Below are 27,214 nucleotides of genomic sequence, written 5' to 3'. Positions count from 1 at the left end.
CCCCCCCCACTCTGGCCAGAGCTCCTCTCTGGCACTGAAGCTGTGGCTGGCATGAATCGTGAGCCCCAGGGAGTCCTTGCTGGGAGCAGGAGTAGGAAAGAGTCAAGACTACAGACCTCGGAGGTGTTCCAGGCCTGGAAATATCAGGTTTATGAAGTTGCATCTTTCACTAGCTCTTCCTATGGCAGCAGAACCAGGCCTTACTTTCTTTTCTTTATTTTTTAACATCATTATTGGAGTATGATTGCTTTACAATGTTGTGTTAGTTTCTGCTGCATAACAAAGTGAATCAGCTATACGTATACATATATCCCCATATACTCTCCCTGTTGCGTCTCCCTCCCCCCCTCCCTATCCCACCCCTCTAGGTGGTCACAAAGCACCGAACTGATCTCCCTGTGCTTTGCAGCTGCTTCCAACTAGCTATCTGCTTTACACTTGGTGGTGTATATATGTCAGCGCTACTCTGTCACTTCGTCCCAGCTTGCCCTTCCCCCTCCCCATGTCCTCAAGTCCATTCTCTACGTCTACATCTTTATTTCTGTCCTGTCCCTAGGTTCGTCAGAACCATTTTTTTTAGATTCCATATATATGTGTTAGCATACGGTATTTGTTTTTCTTTCTGACTTAACTTCACTCTATATGGCAGACTCTAGGTACATCCACCTCACTACAAATAACTCAATTTCACTTCTTTTTATGGCTGAGTAATATTCCTTTGTATATATATGCCACATCTTCTTTATCCATTCATCTGTCGATGGACACTTAGGTTGCTTCCATGTCCTGGTTATTGTAAATAGTGCTGCAGTGAACACTGTGGAACATGTCTCTCTCTTTTTTTTTTTTAATAATTTAACTTTTTTTTAACATCCTTATTGGAGTATAATTGCTTTACAATGTTGTGTTAGTTTCTGCTGTATAACAAATCAGTTATACGTATACATATATCCCCATATTCCCTCCCTCTTGTGTCTCCCTCCCACCCTCCCTATCTCACCCTCCTAGGTGGTCACAAAGCACCGAGCTGATCTCCCTGTGCTGTGCAGCTGCTTCCCACTAGCTAGCTGTTTTACATTTGGTAGCGTATATATGTCAGTGCTACTTTCTCACTTCATCCCAGCCTACCCTTCCCCTCCCCTTGTCCTCAAGTCCATTCTCTACGTCTGCATCTTTATTCCTGTCCTGCCCCTAGGTTCTTCAGAACCTTTTTTTTTTTTTAGATTCCATATATGTGTGTTAGCATACGGTGTTTGTTTTTCTCTTTCTGACTTACTTCACTCTGTATGACAGACTCTAGGTCCTTCCACCTCACTACAAATAACTCAGTTTCGTTTCTCTTTATGGCTGAGTAATATTCCATTGTATATATATGCCACATCTTTTTTATCCATTCATCTGTCGGTGGACACTTAGGTTGCTTCCATGTCCTGACTAATGTAAATAGTGCTGCAGTGAACATTGTGGTACATGACTCTTTTTGAATTCTGGTTTTCTCAGGATATTGCTGGGTCATATGGTAGTTCTATTTTTAGTTTTTTAAGGAACCTCCATACAGTTATCCATAGTGGCTGTATCAATTTACATTCCCACCAACAGTGTAAGAGGGTTCCCTTTTCTCCACACCCTCTCCAGCATTTATTGTTTGTAGATTTTTGGTGATGGCCATTCTGACTGGTGTGAGGTGACACCTCATTGTGGTTTTGATTTGCATTTCTTTAATGATTAGTGATGTTGAGCATCCTTTCACGTGTTTGTTGGCAATCTGTATAGCTTCTTTGGAGAAATGTCTATTTAGGTTTTCCACCCATTTTTGGATTGGGTTGTTTGTTTTCTTGACATTGAGTTGCATGAGCTGCTTGTATATTTTGGAGATTAATCCTTTGTCAGTTGCTTCATTTGCAAATATTTTCTCCCATTCTAGGGTTGTCTTTTCATCTTGTTTATGTTTTCCTTCACTGTGCAAAAACTTTTAAGTTTCATTAGGTCTCATTTGTTTATTTTTGTTTTTATTACCATTTCTCTAGGAGGTGGGTCAAAAAGGACCTTGCTGTGATTTATGTCATAGCATGGTCTGCCTATGTTTTCCTCTAAGAGTTTGATAGTGTCTGGCCTTACATTTAGGTCTCTAATCCATTTTGAGTTTAGTTTTGTGTATGGTGTTAGGAAGTGTTCTAATTTCATTCGTTTACATGTAGCTGTCTAGTTTACCCAGCACTACTTATTGAAGAGGCTGTATTTTCTCCATTGTTTATTCTTGCCTCTTTTATCAAAGATAAGGTAACCATATGTGCGTGGGTTTATCTCTGGGCTTTCTATCCTGTTCCATTGATCTATATTTCTGTTTTTGTGCCAGTACCATACTGTTTTGATTACTGTAGCTTTGTACTATAGTTTAAAGTCAGGGAACCTGATTCCTCCAGCTCTGTTTTTCTTTCTCAAGATTGCTTTGGCTATTCGGAGTCTTTTGTGTTTCCCTACTTTTTTGTTCTAGTTCTGTGAAAAATGCCATTGGTAGTCTGATAGAGATTGCATTGAATCTGTAGATTGCTTTGGGTAGTATAGTCATTTTCACAATGTTGATTCTTCAATCCAAGAATATATCATATCTCTCCATCTGTTTGTATCATCTTTAATTTTTTTCATCAGTGTCTTATAGTTTTCTGCATATAGGTCTTTTGTGCCCTTAGGTAGGTTTATGCCTATGTATTTTATTCTTTTTGTTGCAAGAATAAGTCTATTTGGATTTTTTGGCTTCTTCTTTTCCTCTACCGGCAAGGCTTTGGGAAATGTGTAGCCACTTCCTCTGTGGTCATTGATGTGCTAAGCAGGTCACTTGGGTCAGGCAACATCAGTTCTGACACCAACCCAGGCTGAAAAGGGAGGCTACTAAAAGGAAATTAGAAATAAGCATCTTCTCCTATGACTTGGAATGGCTGTGGTGGGAGGATCCAAGGAGTCAGGTTTTCCAGAAGCCTGTAGCGTTAGCCACTGGCCAGCGCCTGCCCTTGAAGACAGGAAGTGAGACTTACACTTCTTTATTATTCACTCCCCATAACTCTGGTGCCTATATATCCTGTCTCAATTAAGATTCTACTGTTTGCTTGTAGCAGGGACCTGTTAGAGCTTATCTGAGGAAAAGCGGGTGAGAGATTATAAATAATTAAAAAGATAGAGGGATGTATTTGTCAAGCTAGGTTTGGTCATGCTCTGGTAACAGTTAAACCTTAAAATCTCAGCGGCTTAACACAGCAAAGGCTTGTTTCCCACTCCACAAAGTCCAGCGAAATTTGGGTGACTCTCCTAGGCAGTTCTGGGGACTCAGAGGTCCAAGTGCTGCCATCCTGTAGCTCCATCATCTGAGCACCAGGCGCCAGGGTCACTCCCAAGGGAGGAGAGGGGAACAAAGGATGGCACCCACTGGGTGCTTTAACAGGTCAGGCCTGGAGATATCTCACTTCCCCACCCCCACCATGGAAGGAAGGCAGGGAAACGCAATCTGTCTGTGGGTCCAGGAAGATGACAATGAAACCCAGTCTGGTGAAAACAAAGCTTGCCTCATGAGACAGAAGGGTATCTCACAGACAGACCAGGAGGGCAGGGGAAGCAGCCTGACCCAGTGAGCTGGAGCCAGGAACTGGAAAGCCACTGAGAACCCACACAGCTCCTCTCTCAGCCTTTCTGACTCTCTAGCAGACACCCAGTCCCTCATCTCTGCTTCTCTCTCCTTCATTTTCTTCTCTCTGCAGACTGACATTTTTCACTGTGCATGGCCATCCACAGACCTCTACTTTACATAAGTAAGGGCATTGTGGGTCAACTTTAGACTGCAAGGAGAAAAAAAAATCTAAGTGGTTCAGCTCGTATCATGTATCTACCCAATTTTAATCAACTCCAGCTAGGAGTGTTGGGTGGGGTAATCACCCAATCATTTGCAGGGCCCAGTGCAAAATGAAAATGCAGGGTCCCTTGCTCATGAAGCAGGAAGAAGGCTTTTTCCTTTCTTCCACAGCCTCTCTTGACCTGCCATGGCGGGGCTTTTTATTTGCTACTTAATGTCGTGCTCCTTGAGGCATGGGCTACTCACCGCATGAGTACAGACCCTCACAGGCACAGGGGCTCCCTGGGACAAAAGCACGCAGGGCACACACCCAACGCTAGCCTCCCCTGCACTCGAGCCTGGGCCCCCACTGGGGTGGCAGGTGGCAGCAGTCACTGATGGGGCAGGGAATGGGGAGGACACGTCAAGGGGCACAGGAGCAGGCAGGGGAAAATCTGTCCTAGGGAGGCAGGGAGGAGATAGGAGGCAGGGCCACATACAAACCAAGACTCAAAGCCCCTGGGCCATGCTCCACTGTCCCATCAGACTTCACTTACAAAGCACAAATTCAAAGAAAAAATGGTTAAGGATGTCCAAACGGCAACTGCAGAGCGTTTAAACCCAAGCAGGGAGCTCCCTTCTTAGCGTGGAGTCCTGTGTAGCTGCACTGCTGGCAGGCCCAGGAAACAGCCCTGCGTACAGTGTTAACATGAACGTGGCTGCCCACATGTGTTCCTAGAGGGTCTGTTATTCCAGAAGAGGAGAAGGGTCAGGAGCTAAAAAAAATTCTGAAAGATGGTTTGCTAAATAGCTAGTAGGCACACATTTGACATTTGACATTATTATAATGACTTATATTTGGGGCTTCTTCTGGGTGTAAGGGGCTGTGAGCAGCCCAATTGGCATCCCGGGATATTGGGACAGTCATCATCACTGTAGCACTCTGCTCCTGAGCTCTTTGGAACCATTTGTCATCCTTTCTCTTCTGAAATTCTCTAGCTTCACGGCATGAGACCTGCTGGCTTCCCTCCTCCATCTTCATCTCTCTTTCCTGGTGCTTCTTCTATCACCTGCCTCCCTCCAGATGGGGTGTGTCCCCCTCTCTACATCCCCAAATTTGGCTCAGACATTTCACTCTTACCTGAAGGCTAGTAGCTCCCAGTATTTCTAGGGTCAGGAACCCCTTTAAGGAGAGTGACTGACTCTTTTCCCAGAAAATTTTCACATCAGGTCGAGAGGACCCAGGACCACCTGCATCCCATACACCTGTGGTGTTTGGTAAAAATGCCAGTTCCTGGGCCTTACTCTAAATCCAAACCAAATCAGAATCTCCAGATGGGACCTAGGTATCTGCATTTTTACAAGCATTCTAGTTGATTTTGTGGCCTCAAATGTGTAAAAACTGTAGCCATAGCATATCAAGGATCTCAGGTCAGTGTCAAGAAACCCTAATCTAAACACTTCATCATAGTGATACCCTTGGCCATAACTAATGTGTCCTAAGTATACAGCTCCAGCCAGGACCTCTCTCCAATACTCCACTGCATGGAAATGGTTATTGGACTGTGCTCTTTTTTTAAAATTAATTTTTATTGGACTATAGTTGATTTACAATGTTGTGTTAGTTTCTGCTGTACAGCAAAGTGAATCAGTTATGCATATACATATATCCACTCTTTTTTAGATTCTATTCCCATATAGATCATTACAGAGTATTGAGTAGAGTTCCCTGTGCTCTACAGCAAGTTCTTATTAGTTATCTATTTTATATATAGTAGTGTGTATATTGTCAGTCCCAATCTCCCAGTTTATCCCTCCATGATAACTCTTGAAACCTACTATATACAGTTGATTCTTGCTTGTTTACCTTTTTCTACCAATCTGCACATTTGAATTTGGCTCCATCTGCAGTCGGGACTGACGATTGATTGATTTCTTCTGACAGCTCTCAAAGGGCCATATCACCTCCTTACCAGGGCTTGTGTGTGCCATCTGGCGGTAAACTGACCACACTGACTACAGGCTACACTGACCCTAGAAAATGCCATGCCGTTTTCAGCAAATCATTTTTGCCCAACATAGGACTGTATGTATTGAAAGCATACCTTCAAACACTTATTCTTCCAAAAGTTTTCATGTCTGTCAAATAGGCTCATCAGTATCCAGGCTCAGTCGTCTGAGAGGCCTCCTCAGCTGTCTCCTACCCAATCAGACATGGACATGTCCTGCCCATTCTTCTGCTGAAATACCTCTCGAATGTCTAGCTCCCTCTAGAACTCTACAGTCACCAACCGCATTTATCCACCACCTTGTCCCAAACTTTAACTACAAAGAGCCTCTGGATATTTTCTCCCTGCCCCACCCCCTTCCTTCCCTGTCTCTTTCTCTCTCTCATCTCATTCCCTAGTTCTATTCCATATCCATCTACGGAGAGGATATCAAACACACGCTGATATCAGTGTCATCCCCCGCTGCTTAAGAATCTACTGTAACTCCGTACTGCCTTGCACATACCGTCTACACCCCTCCACTTGGTCTTCAAGTGCTGCTGCCCCACATCCCTCTGCCAAGTATACACTTCAGCCTCATCTCTACACACTCCAGCTGAGCCATTCTTCCTCCTTTCTCTCACCCTGAATCACGCAAGCTCCCACCCCTGTACCTTTTCTCCAGCTGGTCTCCTGCATGGGATGCCCAGCCCTCACCCCTGCAGCCATCTCAGGCCACTGTGTCTTCAGAGCCACAGCTCAAGGCTCACTCTCTCTGAGGGCCTTCTCCGACTGCCATGTGCCCAAACTTCCCCGGTACCTCTGTAGGGGTTTGCTTCTCTGTAGCTCCCTCATCTCATTGTGGTTTCAAAGTATTCACCTTCCTCAGATAGGCTGTAAACACAGCAGACACAAGGATCAAGGTTTCTACTTATGGGAAGATTTTGGTGCACACAGAAGTGCTTAGTAAATGGTGGTTTTCTTTTATGTATATATGTATATGTGTGTGTGTGTGTGTGTGTGTGAGTGTGTATACATATATATATATATATATATATATATATGTGTGTGTGTGTGTGTGTATATATATATATATATATATATATATATATATATATATATCCTTATTGGAGTATAACTGCTATTCAATGTTGTGTGTGTTAGTTTCTGCTGTACAACAAAGTGAATCAGCTATACGTATACATATACCCCCATATCTCCTCCCTCTTGCGTCTCCCTCCTCCCCTCCCTATCCCACCCCTCTAGATGGTCACAAAGCACCGAGCTGATCTCCCTGTGCTATGCAGCAGCTTCCTACTAGCCATCCATTTTACATATGGTAGTATATATATGTCAATGCTACTCTCTCACTTCGTCCCAGCTTACCCTTCCCCCACTGTGTCCTCAAGTCCATTCTCTACATCTGCATTTTTATTCCTGCCCTGCCACTAGGTTCATCAGTATAAATGGTGGTTTTCTGAAGAGTCACAGGCTTGGATCTTTAGAAAGACCTACCCACTCCAATATTGGTGATTGTTATATGTGGTCCGGAGAAACAAAAGACCCTCAACTGTTCATGTTGCGACCTCACTGGCTTGTCCGAGTGCTTAAATGGAATAATTGACACTAAGACTATTTGTGGAAGCAAAATTATTGTGTTAAGATTATGTGTAAATTATTCACGTGAACCCCTTAGATCCTTGGGTAATTACACACTAAGAAAGGTATCTGTTACCTGATCTGGGCCCTCGAGTTTTCTCAGGCTATTTTATGTAACAAAATAGAAACCAAGCAAACCAGCTTCTGCTCTCAATTCCCCTTGGTGGCCTAGAAGAGACAGGCTGGCTGGATGAGCGTGTTTGGGGCTGCTCCTGGGACAGCTGGATCTCAGCCATGCAAAAGCAGCACTTCCTGACACGTACCTGTGCCAGGGCTGCACTAGTGCCCACCCACATTGTCACCAAACCTCATTTAATTAAGTTGATTGCTTGAGAGATGACTGATTTATGAGTCTGTAGTGAAGCCACTTAGAAATTATTCTTAGTCCATTGGAACTTAAGCAAAAGTGGTTTTGATTGGCAAACGGGTCTTTGTTGAATTGTTTTTAAGAATCTTTGGGCAAATGTACTGAGTTCTAAATAAAAGGCATGGGGTGGTTCCTTAGGGCCCATAGGTGATTAGTACGTTTTAAGAGGGGGAAGGTGCTCTTTGCTTTTTGGGTTGTGGTGTTGGCTTCACTTTCTTCCATCTGTGGTTTATCATCTAAATTTCTTTTTCTGTTGTAGGACCACCTGGCCCAGCAGGTAAGAGCCCATGGGTTTTCCAAGTTCATGGGAAGGATATGGGTGGCTGGCTCCCCAGGATCACTCGGAAGGGACTGAGGCAGGGAAGGAAGAAGAGTCTGAAGGCAGCCTTGACTATCACTGTGTCCCCCTCCTCTCTGCCCCAATCGCCAGCTCTCCTGTTCCCTCCCACTTGAGAGCTTGCTGTCACCATTCCCCACCTGTCACTGCTTCAGGCAGGGGCAGGGAAGGAAGAGAAGGAAAGGAAGAAGCAGGAGAAGATCTGGAAGAGGCGTCAATGCCTGGCCAGTTTCACTGGCTAAAGGAAGTCATGTTAACTTCTGTTAAGATTTTTTTAAATGTTCCCATTTCCCGTGTTTTGATGCAGGACCTCCAGGAATCGGTGGGTTACCAGGACACAACGGATCAGATGGACAGCCTGGTCCCCAGGGCCCAAAAGGCGAAAAAGGAGCAAATGGAAAAAGAGGAAAAATGGGTATTTTGTCACTCTTCTAATTCATTTCCTTGTTTTTTGTCTCCATTATTGCATTTTGGATGAACCAAAGCTGGTGCAGTGGGGGAAAAGTGCTGCATCTCTGAATGCAAGGCTGGTTAATGCTTGCCTGGAAGCTGCTGTGTTCTGGGGCGGCAAGGGCCTTCTCTTTGGTCCAACCCTGATAAGATTTATATCCAGTCTGCCCGAGAGAAGCAGTATACCTGAGAGCTGATGTCCACTCCTCTGCTTGCTCTGATGCAGACAGACAGATGGAAGGGGCAGGAGTGAGCAGTCCTGGGGAGGGACACTACACGGGCTGTGAAGGCTGTCTGTGCTGGTACCCCAAGTTCTCTCAAGGGTCGTTCCTGCCCGACCCTCTCACTGCCTCCTCCTGCCCAGCAGATTTTTGTGTTTGACTGAAAATCAGTGGACTGCTATTGACCTCTAGGTTTTCCTGGCTGGAGGAATCACTAGAATGATTTGAGTAGAAAGGCAGCATCCAGGCTGACACTCAGGTTGTGTGGTCCCAGCTGTCAGGGTCTCCTGTCCAGGGGTCACAGGACACTTAAGAAGATGTGGCTGGCATCTCTGAGAGACCTCCTCTGCCCTGCTGTGAGTGATGGCATTGCCACCACCCAAGCAAAGACCTGGAAACACCAAGGTGTCAGATGTGTCAGGGAGCAGTGACCAGCAGGGGCTCAGGTAAGGCCTGGCAGGGTCTGGGGGCTGGAGGCTGGGGCAGGGTGAGTTCTGAGGGGCTGTGAGCACCAGTCCTGGGAAGTCCATGGGGAAGGCCGGGGCAGAGTCACCTGAAGAGAGCTGGCACATGGCACAGTGGAGGCTTGAGGGCAGGGGTTAGAGACTCCTCAGGACGCTTCAAGGAAGGCGTGGTTCTTAGCCACAGCTGAGGGTGGAGGCTCCACCAACCCTCTTATCTATTTTCAATCCCTTGGTTACACTGCCCCAACTCACCTGGACAGGCCCCAGGCTAGAAGAACCACTAGAACAACTCTTCCAGACAACACAGGAACCCCTTCCAGCGTTTCTGCTCTTAAACAATTTGAGTGAGAGCCAGTGGAAAGGGAGAAAATTGTTGAGAGGCTCTGCCACTTGCCAAAAGCCTGCATACCTGTGTTCCCAGGGGCAGCCTCTGTGGAAATGGGCCCACGCAGCCCATGTCAGCTCCGTCCCCAGAAGTCCAGCAGTTACAGCCAGAACTGCAGAGCAGAATGGACCCTTACATGTCAGATAATAACTATAATTATAAATGAATATCAGCATCAATTAATGATGACCGTCAGTGTTCAGGCACTTGGTTTATCCCAGAAAGACCCCAGAAATGTGATCCACTCCTGAGGATTCAGTAATGAGTATTATGAGAGCCAACAGTGAGGGGGAGGGACCATCATGCAGCACTGGATGTGGGTCAGGTGAGAAAGGGGTAGCTCCAAAAAGGTCTGAGACAGATCTCTAGCCTTGAAGAGATATGCTTAGCATGCAGCCCATAACCCAGTGAGGGCAGAAAAGAAAAAGTCTATTTATTTCTGTAAGACATATTTATGTGGCAGGTATTATTCTAGATGCTGGAGATCCAGAAATGAAAAAGCTGACAAAATCTCTGCCCTCATGAGGCTGACATCCTAGTCTGGGCAGATGGACAATCAACAAGATAAATAAGTAGAATATATTGTCTGTTACACGGTGCTAAGTGCTAAACAGAAAAATAGAGCAAGGGGAAGGGATAGGAAGTGTGTAGGGTGGGGCGTGACTGTAGGCTGGGAGGCCAGGTGATCCCCCTGAGAAGGGACCTTTGAGCAGACACCTGGAGGAGAGAAGAGCGCAGGTGGCGGACTGTCTGGGGGAGAGGGTTCCAGTGGAGCCTGTAAGTCCTGTGTGCCTGCAGACGCTGAGGAGTGGCAGGGAAGCCAGCATAGCCGGACAGAAAGGATGAGAGGTGAGCATGGTCAAGTTGAAACCAGAGAGGTAACAAGACCAAATCGGGTTAGCCCTGAGCATTTTAAGAACTGGGGTTTGTACTCAGACGCCTGCCCTGCACACCTCCCTGGCAGCCACACAAAGGAGCCTGCAGGAGGGAAAAGAGGAGGTTTTGAAAAGGCTAGCTCTATGAATAGGTTGTTGGAAGCATTACTCAGCCCTTGGCCAGCTCAGACTCTAGCCTGGACCATCCGACGCCAGAGCAAGGGCTGTACTGTCCCGTCACCCTGCCAAAGCCACACAGCTATGCTTTCCCTCCCCTGACCCTTTCTGAGCCCAGGATGGATTCCCATCCCACCCAGCAATCAACAGAATTTCAGGGAGTGGGAGGTGGGACCAGAGCTGGCAGGTCCACGGAGGGGAATTGGCTTTATTCTGGGAGCCATGAGAAGCCACGAAGGGGTTTCAGGTAGGAGAGTGACATGATCAGATCTGCCTTTCTGTAATACCCCCGCCACTGCTGGTGGGGGACACACTGGAGCGAGCGCACAGGCGCTGCTGTTAGGGAAACAGGGCAGAAGCTACTCAGCAGGAGGGCGGAAGGGATGCGGGTGGGGTGTGCAAAGGCCGATGAGCTGAGTGATACTTGGGGGTGAAATCAACAGGACTTGGGGGAAGGTAGATATGAGAAGGAAGGGGAAGGGGTCACCAGGACTGACTGTGATATTTTCATCCTGCCTGACTGCTCTTCCCTGAGGTGAGGGGCCCCAGACCGACTCAGGTCCAGGGAGACAGTCATGGGTCAGCATGGGATGTGCTGCGTTTGAAATGCCTTGAAACATCCAGGAGGAGGGGGGCCTTGAAGATGCAGGTGTGCAGTTGGAGAAGTCCCAGGGGCTAGAGGTATACATTAGGGTGTCACCCAAGGCAATGGGCTTGTGGGCCAGGGTGCAGTCCCTTAGGGAGGGAGCTACCAGCAGAGGAGAGCCTGGGTCAAGCCCTGAGAAGTAACAGCATCTAGTGACCAAGTAGAAGGGGAGGAGCCAGCAAAGGAGGCCAAGGACAGACTGAGCAGCAGGAAGAACAGCAGGAGAGGATGGGAACATTCGTCAGCAAATACTTATTGAGAGGGTTCCAAGTACTAGTGGGGAAACAAAATAGACGTAACCCCTATTGTGGAACTTTCCATCTTTGGTGGGGAGGCAGACATAAATAGTCAACACAAATACATCTGTAATCACAATGTGAGGTGCACATTTGAAGGAAAGAACAGGGTGTTATAAGCTACAGTTGCGGAGAGGGCGAGTCGGGAGGTAACATCTGAAGTCAGACCTGAGGGATGAGGGTGAGGCAGAGGGTGGCCCAGGTGGAGGGCACACACCTGCCAAGGCCCTGCTGGGGCAGCTGGGGGAGGGGGCGTGCAGCAAGGTGAGATGGGAGGCGGGGGCCAGGCCCTTCCAGAGCCTTCAGGTTAGTGGTCTGGGGTCTCTCTGTCAGCCACAGGGACTCATGCAGGATGTGACCTGCTGGGCCAGGGTCATGGCTGTGGAGAACGAAGGGCCGTCATTTCATCTGAGAGTTCCAGGATCGTTAGTGGTTTGCCAGGCAAGGGGTGGGAGAGGGGAGGAGTGGGCGTGCATTCCAGAAAGAGGGAACAACAAGTGCTATTGCCAAAATCAGGAAAAAGAGACTGTGTTCCACAGAGATAGGACTGGGTTAGGCTGGACCGTGCCCCCTAGCAGTGATCCTCTGGACAATAGTAAATAGCTGACATTTACTGTCAGGCACACTACCAAGTCCTCTCTACACTCACCTCATTTAGTCTTCACAACAACCCCAGGGAGATGGGTATTTTTACCAGCCGTATTTTTCCCAGATGAAGAAACCTTATCTTTCTGTTTTCCAAACAGGTCAGGCCCACCCTTGTCCCAGGGCCTTTGCACTGCTGTGGCCCAGCCCTTGCCACAGAGCAGATCTCAGCTTATAAGTCACCTCCTCTTCAAGATCGTCCCTGACCTCTGTCTGGCCCCTGCCTCACCAACTCAGTCACATTCCCTGCTCTTTTCCAATAACATATCCCTCGCTGAAATTCTCTCCCAGTGTTGCCTGTTGGTATGCTGATGGTCTGACTCCCTAGGGAGAACGTGAGGTCCGTGAGAACCAGGCCATGTCACTCTCGCTTAGACTCAACCTCCAGAGCCTGGAACAATCAGCGAAAGAGGGCAATCAAGTCATGGTTGAACTAATGGACATAACTTGTCCAATGTCCAAAAGCTAATAAGTGGAGGAGGTGGGATTTGAACCCAGGCCTCTCTGACTCCTGGACCCCTGCTCTTAAACACGACTGCACTAAACGTCTAGGCTCGAGGGGGTTGGGCCCAAGCTGTGAGAGCGGCGTTAGCAGGAGCCGAGGGAAGGAAGGCTGGGCCTCAGGAGCTCGTGCTGTTAATTGTCGAAGGATGATGCTGAGTCTGACCCTGAGTCTTCCCGGGAGGTTGGGAGAGCGCCAGCCCTTCAGAGAGGCCCGCAGGACGTGTGCAGGAACGCACAGTTCAATGAGTACTAACCTGTCAGGCAGAAAGAATGGTCCCTGCTCTCCTGGCAGAGGGGAGCCAGGAAAGGAGTTCCGGGAGCACCTGCCTCGAACCCCCGACTAGCTCTGAGGCCTTGGGCGGGTCAGTCCCTCATTGGGCCTTGGTCTCCTCTGTACGCTAAGGAGGTTGTCTTCTAACAACTCTAGCATGGCTTCCGGTTTTTAAACAGCCTGCTCTAGTGTTTGCCTATGAAGGAGAGACTATTACTTGGCATAGTTCTCAGCCAACCCCAGCTGAGGCTCAGTAAATAATTAATGAGTGAAAAATGAAGGAATGCATGAATGAGAAGAATAGAACATAATTTCTGTCCATAAGAGCTTACAGTCCTGTTGAAAGAGAAGATATAGTGTATATACAGGATGAATTCAATAACTGGTTATTCTGATATGAAGATGCTTTATACTACACAGCAGAGAACACTGCCGGAAGAAAAATCTGAACTTTCCTGTGCAGATAATGAACAAATAGGATCCAGTGTAGAGGACGGATTGTACAGTAGAGACAAGTGTAAAGGACAAGAGAGATAAGTGTGATCAACATCTTGGAGACAAACAGAGGGGAGATGGGGAAGGCACTGCAGCGGGGAGAACAGAAAGGCCACGCTCGGAGGAACTTCTAAGGAGACTGCCCCTGCGTATAAGAGGGGACCCGGGTGAGCCTGGGGTGAGGTCAGGGCCTTTAGCTCCATGTCTGCTGGAGGCTGCTGGGAGCCACTGCGGGCTCTTGAGAAGAAGACTAACCTGACGAAACCAGAGTTTAGAGCTTTAGACCAACAGTTGTTTCCAGGATATTGAAATATGAAGATAACCCTCAATGTCTGACCTTAGGGATGCTAAGAACAAGGGTACGGCAGGCCAGAGCCAGAGCTTGAAGTCTTGGTTTGGGTCCCAGATACTCCGCTTACTAGCTGTGTGCACTTGGGCAAGTTACTTAATCACTCTGTTTCCTTATCTGTACAATGAGAACAGTCATAAAATCAGCCTCATGGTGTTGTAAGGAAGATTAAATTAATTAATATATATATAAAGTGCTTAGAATAGGGCCTGACACATAGCAAGTGCTATGTTAGTGTTAGATATTACTCTTGTTGTTGTTGTTTCCAAGGGTGAGGAAGGAAATCTGAGTGGAAATGCCTGTATTTATTTGAAAACACCGACTTAGATTTAGAGAGAAGCATTGGACTTACATGCTGTCAATTTTGCACCTAGCGTCTTTTTCGAAGTTTGACGTGCTATGCCTCAAAACCAAGTATTATTTTTCTCTCCATCTGCCTCTCACTTTCTCACTCAAGAGTTAATGCCTCAGTGTCTTCTCTAAGAATCGAATCTCCACCAAAACAGAAATAAACGCCCTCCTCCTTATTCATCCCAGTCTTGGGTCTGGGTTTTTCCCAACACCCTCGGCTCCCTTTCTTCTGCCTCAGTCGGTGACAGATGGTCCTGCCAAAAATAAGATGTCCTCCCTCACCCCTTGCAGTGAAGATGATGGCGTTGACCCCAGCTGGTCACACAACCCCAAACTCTAAAGCTGGGAAAACAGCTTGTTTTGAGTGGGCGCCACTGGGGAAGGAAAATAGCAGAAAGCCACATCCAGCGCCCGAGCGAAGCAAGAGGAATCTGGCCTTTCTTTCCTGGCAGAATGTGCTGACTCAAAGCCTGCCAGGAATCACGGGACAACAATACCAGGGTCCAGGCCACACAATGTTTAACAGTGTCCCTGTGCAGAGCTGAGTCAGGGGAAGGTAGAAAGTGCCACATTCAAGTCCTCTGATGAGGTGGCGGTATACTTCTGATACACCATGGCCAGTGCGTGGCCAAGACAAGGGAAAACTTTGCGGAGGCAGCAAAGACGGTACGTAGTCAAAACATCCCCTACCCTTTCTTAATGAAAGCTTAAAACTTATCATGCACACACAGCTGAGAGTCAGAATACATCCATAAGCAAAAGTCCTTAATATCCTGAGCTTTAAACACCTGCCCCTGTGCAGGCTGCATTGTAACAGCTGCATTACAGTATGAACATTTTTCTATTTCACACCTTGCCTTTTTGAGAAAGGGGGAAAAATGCATAAGAGGAAGGAATAAAAGAAAAGAAGGGGAAATCAAACGATGATGCAGAGAGGCTCTTTGTGACTAGAATAAATGCCTGAAAAAAGAAACCCCTTAAGTAACTAGAAGATACCATTTCCCTGAGCATTGCTGAATGTAGGTCATGTGACACCTTTAGAAGGTATCAGTTATACTCGGTGCATTGTGCTGGCTGGACACTATGGCAACGTTCTCTTTTGTGTCCTTCAGATAATGTGCTAAATTGCCTATTTGAAATACTGACAAAAGAACGTGTGCTCATGCAGAGGTCCCTGATTAAGAGAGGTCCCTGCTCTTCTTCACATCCTCTTCCACTGTGTCCCCAGCAACTCCATCAGTGCAAGATGACACCCAAGATCACCCCTGGCAGAGGCAGGGAACCAGAGGCTTCTGACCCCCGTCTACAGCTGAATTGCGTGGTTTCCACTGAGTTGTTTTTTTTAGTGGTTGGCTGAAATCTAGTGAATGTTTCTTTGTTCACCACATTTTTTAACAGTGATCAACACTTTAAGTTTCTTTCATATACTGCTGACTTCCTTGGGATGGTCTGTGTAGGGTGCCTTGAATCTGGAAGACCTTATCATTCCCTCGGCATAAAGGAAAGCTGCTAAGAGCTCCAGATGTATGTTTTAGGGAATAATGGCCTCCGATGGCAGTGCATAGTATTCCAGCGCGATCTGTGGTGTGATGTGATATAATAACCTCCCCATTGCTGCAAGTGCTTGAAAGGAGCCAGTCAGGTGGTGGAGAGGGGCTTTCAGGGTTGGATGGGAGGTTAATCTAAGTGAGTCCTAAGGTGTCTTCTGATCTGGAATTCTATGATTCTCTTGGGACAGCTGTATAGGAATCCTATGGGGCTGGTAGGAAGTTGCGGGTAGGGTTCAGAATTGGTCTTAAATCTGGGGGGAGGACAGTTGCAGTGGCACAGAATGACAACTGGAGAATGGGGTTTGGCCGAGTTGATGGGGCACAGGAGAGGGGTGAATGGGCAGTCACTCAGCCAGAACCTATAAGAAGGGGCTTGGGACTGGCAAGGTAATTAGAAAAAACAAAGAATGCTAAGCCCTCTTGGTTAAAGAGGTTGAGAGAAACTGAAGTTTTGCACTCATACTTGCCTCTGGCTCTTCCCTATTGCCTGAAATCTCTGCCCCTTTGAAAAATATCTCTATTGAGCAGTATCTCCAGGAGGCTCTTGTCAAAATGAGCAAATGATCCCTGCAATAGGGTATCGTATTAACTGATCCATATCTGGCAATACCTTTGCACAATAGTAAGTAATCACTTTCCCTCTCAGTGTGCCTAGGTGCTCATGAGTTCTAGCAACTTTTTTATAGATTTTCTACATAAATAATCATGTCGTCTGCATATAAAGACAATTTTAATTCATCCTTTCTAATCTGTTTGCCTTTATTTCTTTTTCTTTGCTTTATTGCACTGGCTAGAACCTCCAGTACAGTGTGAAATAAAAGTGATGAGAATAGATACCATTGTCTTTTTCCTGATCTTAGGGGGAAATCATTTAGTCTTTCATCATTAGGGATGATGTTAGCTGTAGGTTTTTTCATAGATGCCCTTTTTCAGACTGAGGAAGTTTCCTTCTATTCCTCTTTTTTTTCCATAAATTTTAATTTATTTATTCATTTGTTTTTGGCTGCTTGGCTGCTCTGGGTCTTCATTGCTGCACGTGGGCTTTCTCTAGTTGTGGCGAGTGGGGGCTACTCTTCGTTGTGGTGTGCGGGCTCCTCATTGCAGCGGCTTCTCGTTGTGGAGCACAGGCTCTAGGCACACGGGATTCAGTAGTTGCAGCATGCGGGCTCAGTTGTTGTGGCATGTCGGCTCGGTAGTTGTGTCTTTCAGTCTCTAGAGAGCAGGCTCAGTAGTTGTGGTGCACAGGCTTAGTTGCTCCGCAGCATGTGGGATCTTCCTGGACCAGGGCTCGATCCTGTGTCCCCTGCATTGGCAGGTGGATTCTTAACCACTGCACCACCAGGGAAGTCCCCTTCTATTCCTCATTTGATGAGAATTTTTATTAAGGATGGGTGTTGTATTTTATCAGATGTCTTTTCTGCCTCCACCAAGATGGTCATATAATTTTTTTCTTGCTTAAATAATTAATATGCTACATTACATTGACTAAATGATTAAACTACTTTCAGTAGTTTAAACTGCAGTTTAGAGACATCTGGCTGGGTAGTTAAACTACTTTCTGCTCAGTTTAATCCTTTTGAAGTTTGTTTTTAAGCTTTGTTATGATAGATCCACAGCAGCCTTGACTCTTGGGCTATTTTAGCCTCACTACTAAGAGAAGACTTTCCAAGGACTCGACCTAACAGCGCACCATTCTCTGAGATCTCTCTGCTTTGACTGGTGGGAATGAGAACCTTTCCCTGTGCAAGCTCTGAGAGTTGTGTAGTGAGTGGCTTTCTTTTCATTCTTTTCCCTACCTTGTAGATTTTCACCCTGCACAGACTATTACTCTGACAAAGACTTGAGGAAACACCTCTGAAGTTCTCCAGAGCTCTTTCTACATGATTACCCCCTCTCTCATATTCTGTCTCATGAATCCTAGCCACCCTTATCTCCCCAAACTCTACTTTTTGTCTCCTCACCTCAGTGAAATTGGTGGGCTTTGTTTAGGTTCCCCCTCCCTGAGCTGCTGTGTGGAAACTACTATGAGCCGAGGCAATCATATTATGCATGTTGTTTGCTTCCTTTCTCCCAGGCATCAGAATACTATGCTGCTGTAGTACAATGCTGAGATGAGTCACTGCATAGATCTTGTCTATTCCTAGCTGTGGGTGGTAGGACTGTAGTTCCTATAGTGATGCCTCCCTGTGAGCAGAGACAGAGATTTTCTCCATTATATTTTGTTCACACTATCACCATCCCTTGTAATGCTTGTCCTAAAGCAGCTTTACCTGTTTTGCTACTTTGATTAAAATTAGCATTTTGCATTGGAATGTCACAGAAAAGGGCATTGGGGCATCAAGATTTTTGCTTCTCACTTAGCATCAATTGTAACCCCTGAGGCCTTAGTTCCGACTTTTATAAAATGAGAGTAAGGATAACTGGCCAGCCTACCACTCCAATGTTGTGAGGAATATACCAGGTAATGCAGAGGACAACATCCACCCTTATGGTGCCAAACAAACCCCTGTGAGTTCTAAGTCCTTCCTGCTGGGGTGAGGAGGGCATGGGGTGGGGGAGGGCAGACTTCCAATTAGGCTTTACCTTCTTTCTGCTCTTGCTGCCACTGTCCTTCTAGGGCTTCACTCCTCTCCAACCTGTTGGCCCAGCCAAAAGTCTCTAAAAAGAATTCAGCAGAACCACCTGGAGATACTGTTCTTTCATGAATTGAGAACATGCTGCTGTCCTGAAATGGTCATGAAGTGTTATGTCTGTGGTTTCTGAAGCTACTTCACCTTCAAAACACAAAGCACAGTGTACTACAAAGTAGTTAGTGTGCCAGAACTTCCTGCACAACAGGCTAATACATCACTTTTTTCTCAGGGCCACCTGGAGCCACAGGAACTCCAGGGGCAAAGGGAGACCCTGGTGAGCTGGGCTTGACTGGAAACGAGGGCCCAGCAGGGCAGAAGGGTGACAAGGGAGACAAAGGGGACGTGTCTAATGATGTACTTCCTTCAGGTAAGGGGCTGGCGCTCAGGCTCTCTCCCAGGGTGAATGGGCCCAGAAATTGGCCTGGCTTCTAGTACCAAGGCTGCTCCGGGTCTTCTCTCGTTAGCTGCCTATGTGCCCATCTGTTTCTCAGCATGTTTTAGAGTTCTGTGCTTTCAACAAGGAGAGAACCATGCATGTAAGCCCAAAGTTGGTGAGACCAAATCTGATATCTAAGCATGAGCAGTTGAGATAATGCAGGTCTGAGTGTCATGGCTGGATGGATTTCGGATGAAGGAAGCTTCCTTTTTCCAAATAGCTATTCAATCCAGCCCAATCCAGAACAAGACAAGTAAGCGAGAAATTTCAAATACCTCAGAGTTCAACAGACAGAAAGCACGGCTTCAGAGTTGAGCTGGAGCCATCCTCAGGCCCTTATCCTAAGACTTTTGACATAGAACTGGGGGGAGACATCGTTGCTGATCTTCTTTTTCTGGTTTCCAGCCCAGGTTAAAAACAGATAATTGCTGTCTATGGGGGAGGAGGTGGAGGCACAGCAAGCCTCAGAAAGACAATTACATGGTGGAAAGAGTAGGCGACAGCTGATGGTCATGGCACAGAAAGAGGCAGAAGAATTTTAAAAGCACACCACTTTGGAGACCATTTATACCATAGAAACGTAACTATCCTATTAATGTGGTCAATAAGCATTTTTTAATATCAGAGAACACCATTTATGAATTAGGGATTTTGCTAGTAGCTGGAAATAGGAATATGAAAATGAGTTAAGACATAATATCTGTCCTCAAGAAGCTAGGATGATAGATGTTCAGAACAATGACCCTGAATCAGTTGCCCATCCAGCCATTCAAAATTTATTGAGCATCTGCTATTTGCCAGGTACTGTGCTAAGACCAAAGCACCAAGGAAAGATCAAATTAGGTTTAGCATGCTTTGTTTAACAGACAGGGAAGTTGCCATGCCAAATACGTAAAGTGTAATAAGTGTTTTGACAGGATCATATATATGTGAATATACTTTGAAAATATAAGGTCATGTTATACTCAGTTATACGGGAAATCTACACATCCAGAATACCACACTCCCCTATACTACCAGACAAGTGAGGGTGACCACAAACCATTCAGGAAAGCAACATCTCTGAGTGTACCCCAGTTCTAGAGAACAGGCCAGAGCTGAGTGTGTCCTCTTGGCCAGAGAGCAGAGAAGGAATAGGAGGGTTGGATTGTGTTTGCCCTGCCTGCAGATCTCTGCCCCTTACACAGTGGGCTTAGACCCACTGTTAGCCTCTGTGACCCCTGCTTGCCCACTCCAAAACAACTGAAAGTGCTTATTTGGTGGGGCTGGGAAGAGGCAGCTAAAGAGATCTTAGATCACCAGTCAGCCCAGGAAAGGAGGGTAGAACAAAAGGATTGAACATCCCAGCCTAGCGGCATCTTTATGAAAGTTCCATAACCAATGGCCCCTGCAAAGGGCTGTACCCACACTGGCCACCTGAAGCTGGAAGTGTGTAGGGATTCCACCTGCTGATGTGTAGAGAATCCAACTGTCCGAGCACTCACCCCGATGACTTCAGTGGATTCTCACAAGTCAGGACAGGGCGTATGAGACAATCTGGAAATGAAGAACCAGTCTCGGAGGGTTAAGCTGCCTGCCCAAGGTCACAAAGCAGGACAGGAGCCCCTGATTTCTTCTACCACATAGAGGCATGTTTCTCATACCTGACATCTTAGGAAGAAAACATCTTAGGAAGAAAAGATCTTAGGAAGTTTTTAAAAATACAGATGACCAGCTTCCCCACCATTTTGATCTAATTGATCTGGGAGGGGGCCCAGGCATTAGAATTGTGTTTGAGCTCCTGGGGTGATTCTAATAAGTAGTCAGGGTTGAGCTTTCCCAGCATCAGCCAACGAAAAATGGATGAGCTTAGGAGCAAGACACCCCTAAGGGTGAGTCCCAGCTCTATTCCACTTGTGACCTGGGGCAAAGCACTGAACTTCCCTGAGACTCGGGTCACTGAGAAACCGCTGATACTATCTTACAGAGTGGCTGAGAAGGACAAAGGGGGGGAGATTTATAAAGTTCCTAGCACAATTCCTGGCACCTGTTTGGAACTCAGCACCGGCTGTGGGTGCTCCCTCGACTCTGTGAACAGGTTCTGGAGGGCATCTGTGTCTGGGAAGGGGGACTCAGCAAGCCTTCCTGGAGATGCTGGGTCCCCTTCTCCCTTGTGTGAAGCCCATCTCTGCCAATGGCCCTTTAATCAACCCCCATCCCTGCTTCTCTCTCTCTTTCTCCAGGTGCCAAAGGTGACCAAGGCCCACCCGGCCCACCTGGGCCCCCAGGCCCTCCGGGTCCCCCAGGGCCCCCCGGAAGCAGAAGATCCAAAGGCCCTCGTCAGCCAAACGTGTTCAACGGCCAGTGCCCAGGTCACCCACCCCTGCCCCAGGGAACCACCTCTTCAGTTAATGATCCCAAACTCTCAGGCTTCACCCAGGCTTTGTGACCAGATTTCTTTTAAACAGAGGGAAATTTTTCCCAAAGCGAGTATCCCCCCCCTTGCAACACGTTCCTGGGAGGCCTGAGCAGTCTGTCTGGGGTGAGGACTGGTGGCAGGTTTAGAATTGGGCCTCCCACCCCCTGGCCTCATCCCTCTCCCTTCACTTAGCACCAGACTCTTTGCTCCTCCCTGCCAGATCCGCCATCCCTGGAGCATGAAGGGCTTGACTGATGCTGGGGAGATGGAGATGATGGGGAGATTCAGATTGGCTAACTTCCCACAACACCCCAGTACTACCATCACCACCGCTAATGTTGATGTTCCAGGCACAGGGCTAAGTGCTCAGTTCATTTAATTCTACAACAGTCCTATGATATAGGAGTCGTATTCTTACCAGGTTACAGATACAAAGCTGAAACCCCAGGGAACTACATAGCCTGTCCACGGTCACTCAGTTAGTAAGTGACAGAGCTCGGATTCAAACCCAGATGTGCCTGCTTGTAAAGCCCCTGCTTAGAGCATCTTCCTTTCGGAGACGGAAGTCCACATTTTGAGAATAAGCCAGTCAAGGCCCAGGGACACCTGATCTCTGGCAGGCCTGGATGGTTTGTTCTTCGGCCAGTTGTTACAGGGGTGGCCATGGGGTTGAAAGCTAAGGAGAAATCAAGGGCCATATTAATGGGAAATCCTCCCCACAGTGGTGACCAGGGACTAATTCACCTAACTTAGGCCGTGAGAAAGCACAACTTGATGCCTTGCTTCCTGGCAGAGAGGAGGGTCCTGACTGGAGTTTCTTTGTCACTTGCTGTGGATTTCATTGCCACTTTCTTAAACAGTCTTTCGTTCTGTCTGGTGCACTGTTCTTTCTGGAAGACATTTGGGGAGCACACACAGCAGTCAGAGTGGGTGAATCTGAGCTTTCAAAGATGTCACCACCCCCAGTAAATGGAGCCTAACTACATCCTGCCCAGCAGTTATCTGGCTGTTAAATCACCGCAGAGCTGCTCCCGCCCCGGGTCAGTGCCACCCCCTCCATTAGCATCACCCTTTGTTCAGCCTCCCTTGGACTGTGAGCTCAGTGGGAACCTTGCCCTGAGCGAGGCGAGGTCTGCCCTGCTCTCTGGGAATTCTGATTGGCCAGAGGCTCTGTCAGCCGTGAGAGGGGCGCTGTCCTCCACCTCGCCTGCCCACCACGAGGCTGGCCTGCAGAGGGTGGGCTCCAGTGTTGTGAAAACTGCTTTACAAGCGAGGCCGTTATCTTCCACTCTTCCTCCTGGAAATGAGTCCTCCTTGCGCCCGGCCTCTGAACTTGACCCTTTCTCCTGCTCCAACTCCCTTTCTTTAACCCCCGTCCCGCTCCCACAGCCTTAGAAGCTGGTGGGTGCTACATGACTTAATGAGGGCCTTTTCTTCAGACTAAGAATGGGAGGGTCTCTCTGTCCCCCTCTTGTGCAAAGCCCAAGCCCCTAAGCGGAAACTCCAGACGAAACCCAGGACGGCAGCATTGTGTGGTGGTGGTGGGAGTCTAACAGATCCCGAGACTGCTCTCTTCGGCTGACAAAGGGCTTCAGAGAGACACAGGCTCATCCAGCTAAAGGAAGATTAGAGACCACGGAGGGTCCTGCCTCCTTATTTTGCCGATAAAGAAACCTCTCTAGTATATTCTGTGAGTTTCCCTAGTGACAGTGGAGGTGCTCCTTTCTATCAAGCAACCACAGGGTGATTGGAAATCCTCAGAACTTGTCTAGGGAAGTGGGCCTGGCCTTTCTCAGAAAGCCTGACTTGCTCCGACCTGCCCCCGGGTAGGGAGTCCTTACCCCCAGGCAGTCCACTCCCTCTCGTCTTCACAATGACCATATTCCTCCCTGCCTCCTGTCCTGCTTCTGCCACCCTGAGCCACCTCTCCACCAAAGGTCTGAATTAAGCCCCTATGCCAAGGGGAACAATGACAAGCCAAGGAGGATGAATTTGAGCTCAGTTGTAGCCTCAAACCAACTATGGATCAGGTGCCCCTCAAGGACCTGGGTCCTACAGGCCTTCATGCAGGAACAGGTGGGAAATGGGGTGGGAAGGGGCTCAAATCTCTCTGTGCTGGGCCGCCTCTAGGCTCCTTCTTCCTTTGTGATTCTACTCCCTGGCAGTTCAGGAAGACAGGGTAAAGTGGGTCATCCCGTCATGAGACTGCTCCCTCATCCTCATCAGCTTCCCTGAAAGTGAAAATCCCTCCAGAAAAATGCAGACTGTGATAGATTCCCACTGGCCCAGAGGGACCAGGAACGTGTCAGGAAGCCTGTCTTTCTCCCAGGTTGCTCAGGGCTTGGATGGCTGACTCAGGTGACATTTTCCTGATTGTAGTATCTTAGCAACTATTGTCATGGAACGCTTGTTGGAAACTCCCCAGGGAGGGGAAAAAATTTGGAAGTGTGTGACTTGGTGCTTAAAAGCAAGCAAGCAAAAACCTCGGTGAGCCTATTGTAAAGGATGCTTATGGAACTAGAGTCTGGACCGAGGTTGTGTAACCAGTTATAAAGCTATATATATCTCACTGTGCCAACTAGTTTGCTCTGATTATCGTTGCTGTTGTTTTAGGTGAGACGTGTGCTGTGCCAAATGATGATACCTTGGTTGGAAAAGCTGATGAGAAAGTCAGTGAACACCATTCCCTGCAAGCAGGTACAGAAACAAAGCATCCTGTTTTAAAATTCAGAAATCAGGTGGCTAAAAGTCATAATTGGTAGGTGAGTAACTTTCCTTTCTCTTCTTTTGGTAGAATCCATGATCACGTCCATTGGAAATCCAACACAAGTTTTGAAAGTTAAAGAGACGTTTGGGACTTGGATAAGAGAGTCTGCTAACAAGAGTGATGAACGGATCTGGGTTACTGAACATTTTTCAGGTGCTTTCACTTGGCGGATGATCCATATCTGTGTCGTAATTGTACCTTTCATCCGTTGCCTCCTTTCAGGCTTATCCTATTTCTGTGTCTGAAGTCCCTGCTAATTGGTGTAACAGACTTGCTCTTCATTTTAGAAAGCCCAAATGAGTAGGCAGAATACTTTTCTCAGTTGAGCACACTGGTGACAAGCCTTGCAGTTCAGGTCACAGGGACATGACCAGGGCACCCTCAGTGTAGCTTATTCCAATTTTCAGCAAAGTGTCCAGAAGGAAACAAATAGCATTATGACTTATGGGTTTATAAACCCCCAAAACCGTAATGTGGAAGAAATGTCGGAGACAAGTTCTTCTGCATGGTCTATCTTTCTTTAAGGAGAGTACTTTTGGCCACTTTTCTAAGATATCCGTGGGCAGAGAGCCCAGGGGAGAGGGTGAAGTGTCATCTTGCAGGTCTGCTGCATCTGCGCATGACCCTAGTCACACTGCCCCAAAGGAATGTGGTCAGGAATTGCCAGTGGTAGTAGCAGTGGCCCCATGCCAGAAGAGGCCTGGCCATACCTACTAGTCAGAGCAATAGCTGAGATACGCTGCTTCATTTCATCAAGGCTCACACATCAGCTGGCAGTGACTGCCTGGATGACCAGCTGAGAAGGATTCTGTGGCTCAAAAGGAAAGAACCAGGTCATGAGTCAGCATGGCCACTGTGGAGTGCAAGAGGCAGAAGGTGACTGCACAGTGCTCTTCCCGATACAGGCCTATGTCAGCCTGATAGAAAATGTTATAAAATTGTAGGGGAGAGGGTGATGCCATTTTCCTGGGAGGATCAAAGCCAACTCTGTGGTTACTATGTTGAAAAGATGGTTCGGAAAAAGAAATAAAACTGAGTTATTTGTAGTGAGGTGGCAGGAGCTAGAGTCTGTCATACAGAGTGAAGTAAGACAGAAAGAGAAAAACGAATACCGTACGCTAACGCATATATATGGAATCTTAAAAAAAAAGGTTCTGAAGAACCTAGGGGCAGGACAGGAATAAAGACGCAGACATAGAGAATGAACTTGAGGACACGGAGAGGAGGAAGGGTAAGCTGGGATGAAGTGAGAGTGGCACTGACGTATATACAATACCAAATGTAAAATAGCTAGCTAGTGGGAAGCAGCCGCATAGCACAGGGAGATCAGCTCAGTGCTTTGTGACCACCTAGAGGGGTGGGATAGGGAGGGTGGGAGGGAGACGCAAGAGCGGGGGGGTATGGGGATATACGTATGCATATAGCTGATTCACTTCGTTATACAGCAGAAACCAACACACCACTGTAAAGCAATTATACTCCAGTAAAGATGTTAAAAAAAAAAACAAAAAAACTAAAAAAAAGATGGTTCGGGAATCCATAGAAGAGAATTGGCCTTTGAGTTTGAGAGCCTGAGACTCTTGAAAGTGGACAAGGACCCTTACAGGACATCTCACTCTCACCTTCCGTCCTTTTAACTTCCTCCCCCAACTCACTGCCAAGCTGTGATTGCCTTTCGCTGGCTTCCCTCCTGCAGGCCTCAGGGTGAAGGAATTCCAGGACCAGCCCTCACTGCTGAATGGCAGTTACACGCTCATCCACCTCCCGCACTATTTCCATGGCTGTGGGCACACCGTTCACAACAACTCTCTCTACTACCACAAAGGAGGCTCCAACACCATAGTGAGGTGAGTCCCCTGGGGCCCCTGGCACCCTCCTCTCTGCCCCACAGCCCATCCTTCAACGACTTAGTGGAAGGGACTGTGGTTCCATCATCTTTATGTCCCCAGGGGTGACACACAGCCAGAGATCAGTGAGGGTTTGCTGACCAAATGAACCACAGGACACGATGAGTGAGCCCCATATCTGCATTTATTGCTGGTCTGGACACCAAGAGTAAGGTCAGACCAGAGAGAAGGAGGCCTGGAGTGATAACAGCAGGAGCTTTCTCATCCTTTGGGAAAGGAAGCAGCGGAACCCAGAGCTCCCTCTAGCAGGAAGGTATCATACCCTGAAATCAGTTTTGCTCTGAAAAATGTTGGGTATGAAGAATTTCATGTCACGGCTGAGATCACCGAGGACTAGAGACTGCAAGGCAAAGTCAGGGTTCCCGCCTTCAGATCGCTCTGTCATCCTGACGGAGCCCTCGCCAGGCCACCTCCCCTGCTCCCTCCGCTTTCCCACGGGGAGGGGAGGTGGCCACACAGGTAGTCAGTGCCCAGGGCAGCAGCCCAAGCTTCCTGGCTTCACACAAGAATTGCTGAAAGTTGTCTGCATGGCTCCGGAAGAAATTGAGTTCTGGGCTTTAGAGGCAGAAGCGGGTCATCTTGGGCGAATCAAGAGAGCAGTGAACTCAAGTTCCAACTCTCCTGCCTACTTACTCGTGGCCTCAGAGGAGAGACTCCGCCTCCTATGACCTCCATGTCCTCATTAAAAATGCAAAGGCTGACCAGAGCCTCTGCAGCCCTCCACTGTACCCGCCCTCTGAAATGACAGTTCCAGTGTTACGAAAGCCATGGTCCTCGTCGTTCCAAACAAGAGACAAGGATCTTGAGGGAGGACTGGGTCCCTTCTCTCTCTCCCTCTGTGAGATCCAGCTTCAGCAACCTTGTTGGTGCTGCAGAGCTAGGCTAGGATCGGGGCAGGTCTCCTAGTACATCGTGCAGTTAAGCCAGCCACATTAGACACACGTGTCAGCCGTGGCTGCAAGCATCCCCTCCTGTGCCTCTTACCCACCCTCTACTGGGGTTCTGCACCACCTCGTCATCTGGACAGCATCTTGTGCTAACAGAACAAGATAGCTGACCCTCCTCCCGTTGAGAGGCCCTCTCTCCCCAGACACACTCCTTTCTGTGACACTTGTTTTCGTTCAATCCTGTGGCTCCCGGGGACCGCTGTTACATGGGGTGGTAGGAGGGGAGCTCTGGGGTAAATGAGCCCAAAGGAGGACTGGCCACCCTAAGAAAGAGGG

General features: G+C 47.7%; 1 protein-coding gene across 1 annotated transcript in view; it reads left to right on the top strand.

Moving 5' to 3' along the window:
• GLDN (gliomedin) overlaps positions 1-27,214 on the top strand; it is a 65,602-nt gene that overhangs the window by 36,532 nt on the left and 1,856 nt on the right. The window contains exons 3-9 of the mRNA XM_007455518.1: positions 8,094-8,111; positions 8,479-8,586; positions 18,713-18,850; positions 21,142-21,270; positions 23,931-24,014; positions 24,112-24,237; positions 25,781-25,931. Of these exons, the coding sequence (XP_007455580.1) occupies positions 8,094-8,111; positions 8,479-8,586; positions 18,713-18,850; positions 21,142-21,270; positions 23,931-24,014; positions 24,112-24,237; positions 25,781-25,931 (754 nt within the window). The remainder of the gene's footprint in view (positions 1-8,093; positions 8,112-8,478; positions 8,587-18,712; positions 18,851-21,141; positions 21,271-23,930; positions 24,015-24,111; positions 24,238-25,780; positions 25,932-27,214) is intronic.

The sequence above is a fragment of the Lipotes vexillifer genome, unplaced genomic scaffold (genome assembly GCF_000442215.2).
Source record: "Lipotes vexillifer unplaced genomic scaffold, Lipotes_vexillifer_v1.1 scaffold24, whole genome shotgun sequence".
NCBI lineage: Eukaryota > Metazoa > Chordata > Mammalia > Artiodactyla > Lipotidae > Lipotes > Lipotes vexillifer.
Note: the sequence above shows the minus strand (reverse complement) of the source record. Positions and strands in the feature narration are given on the sequence as shown.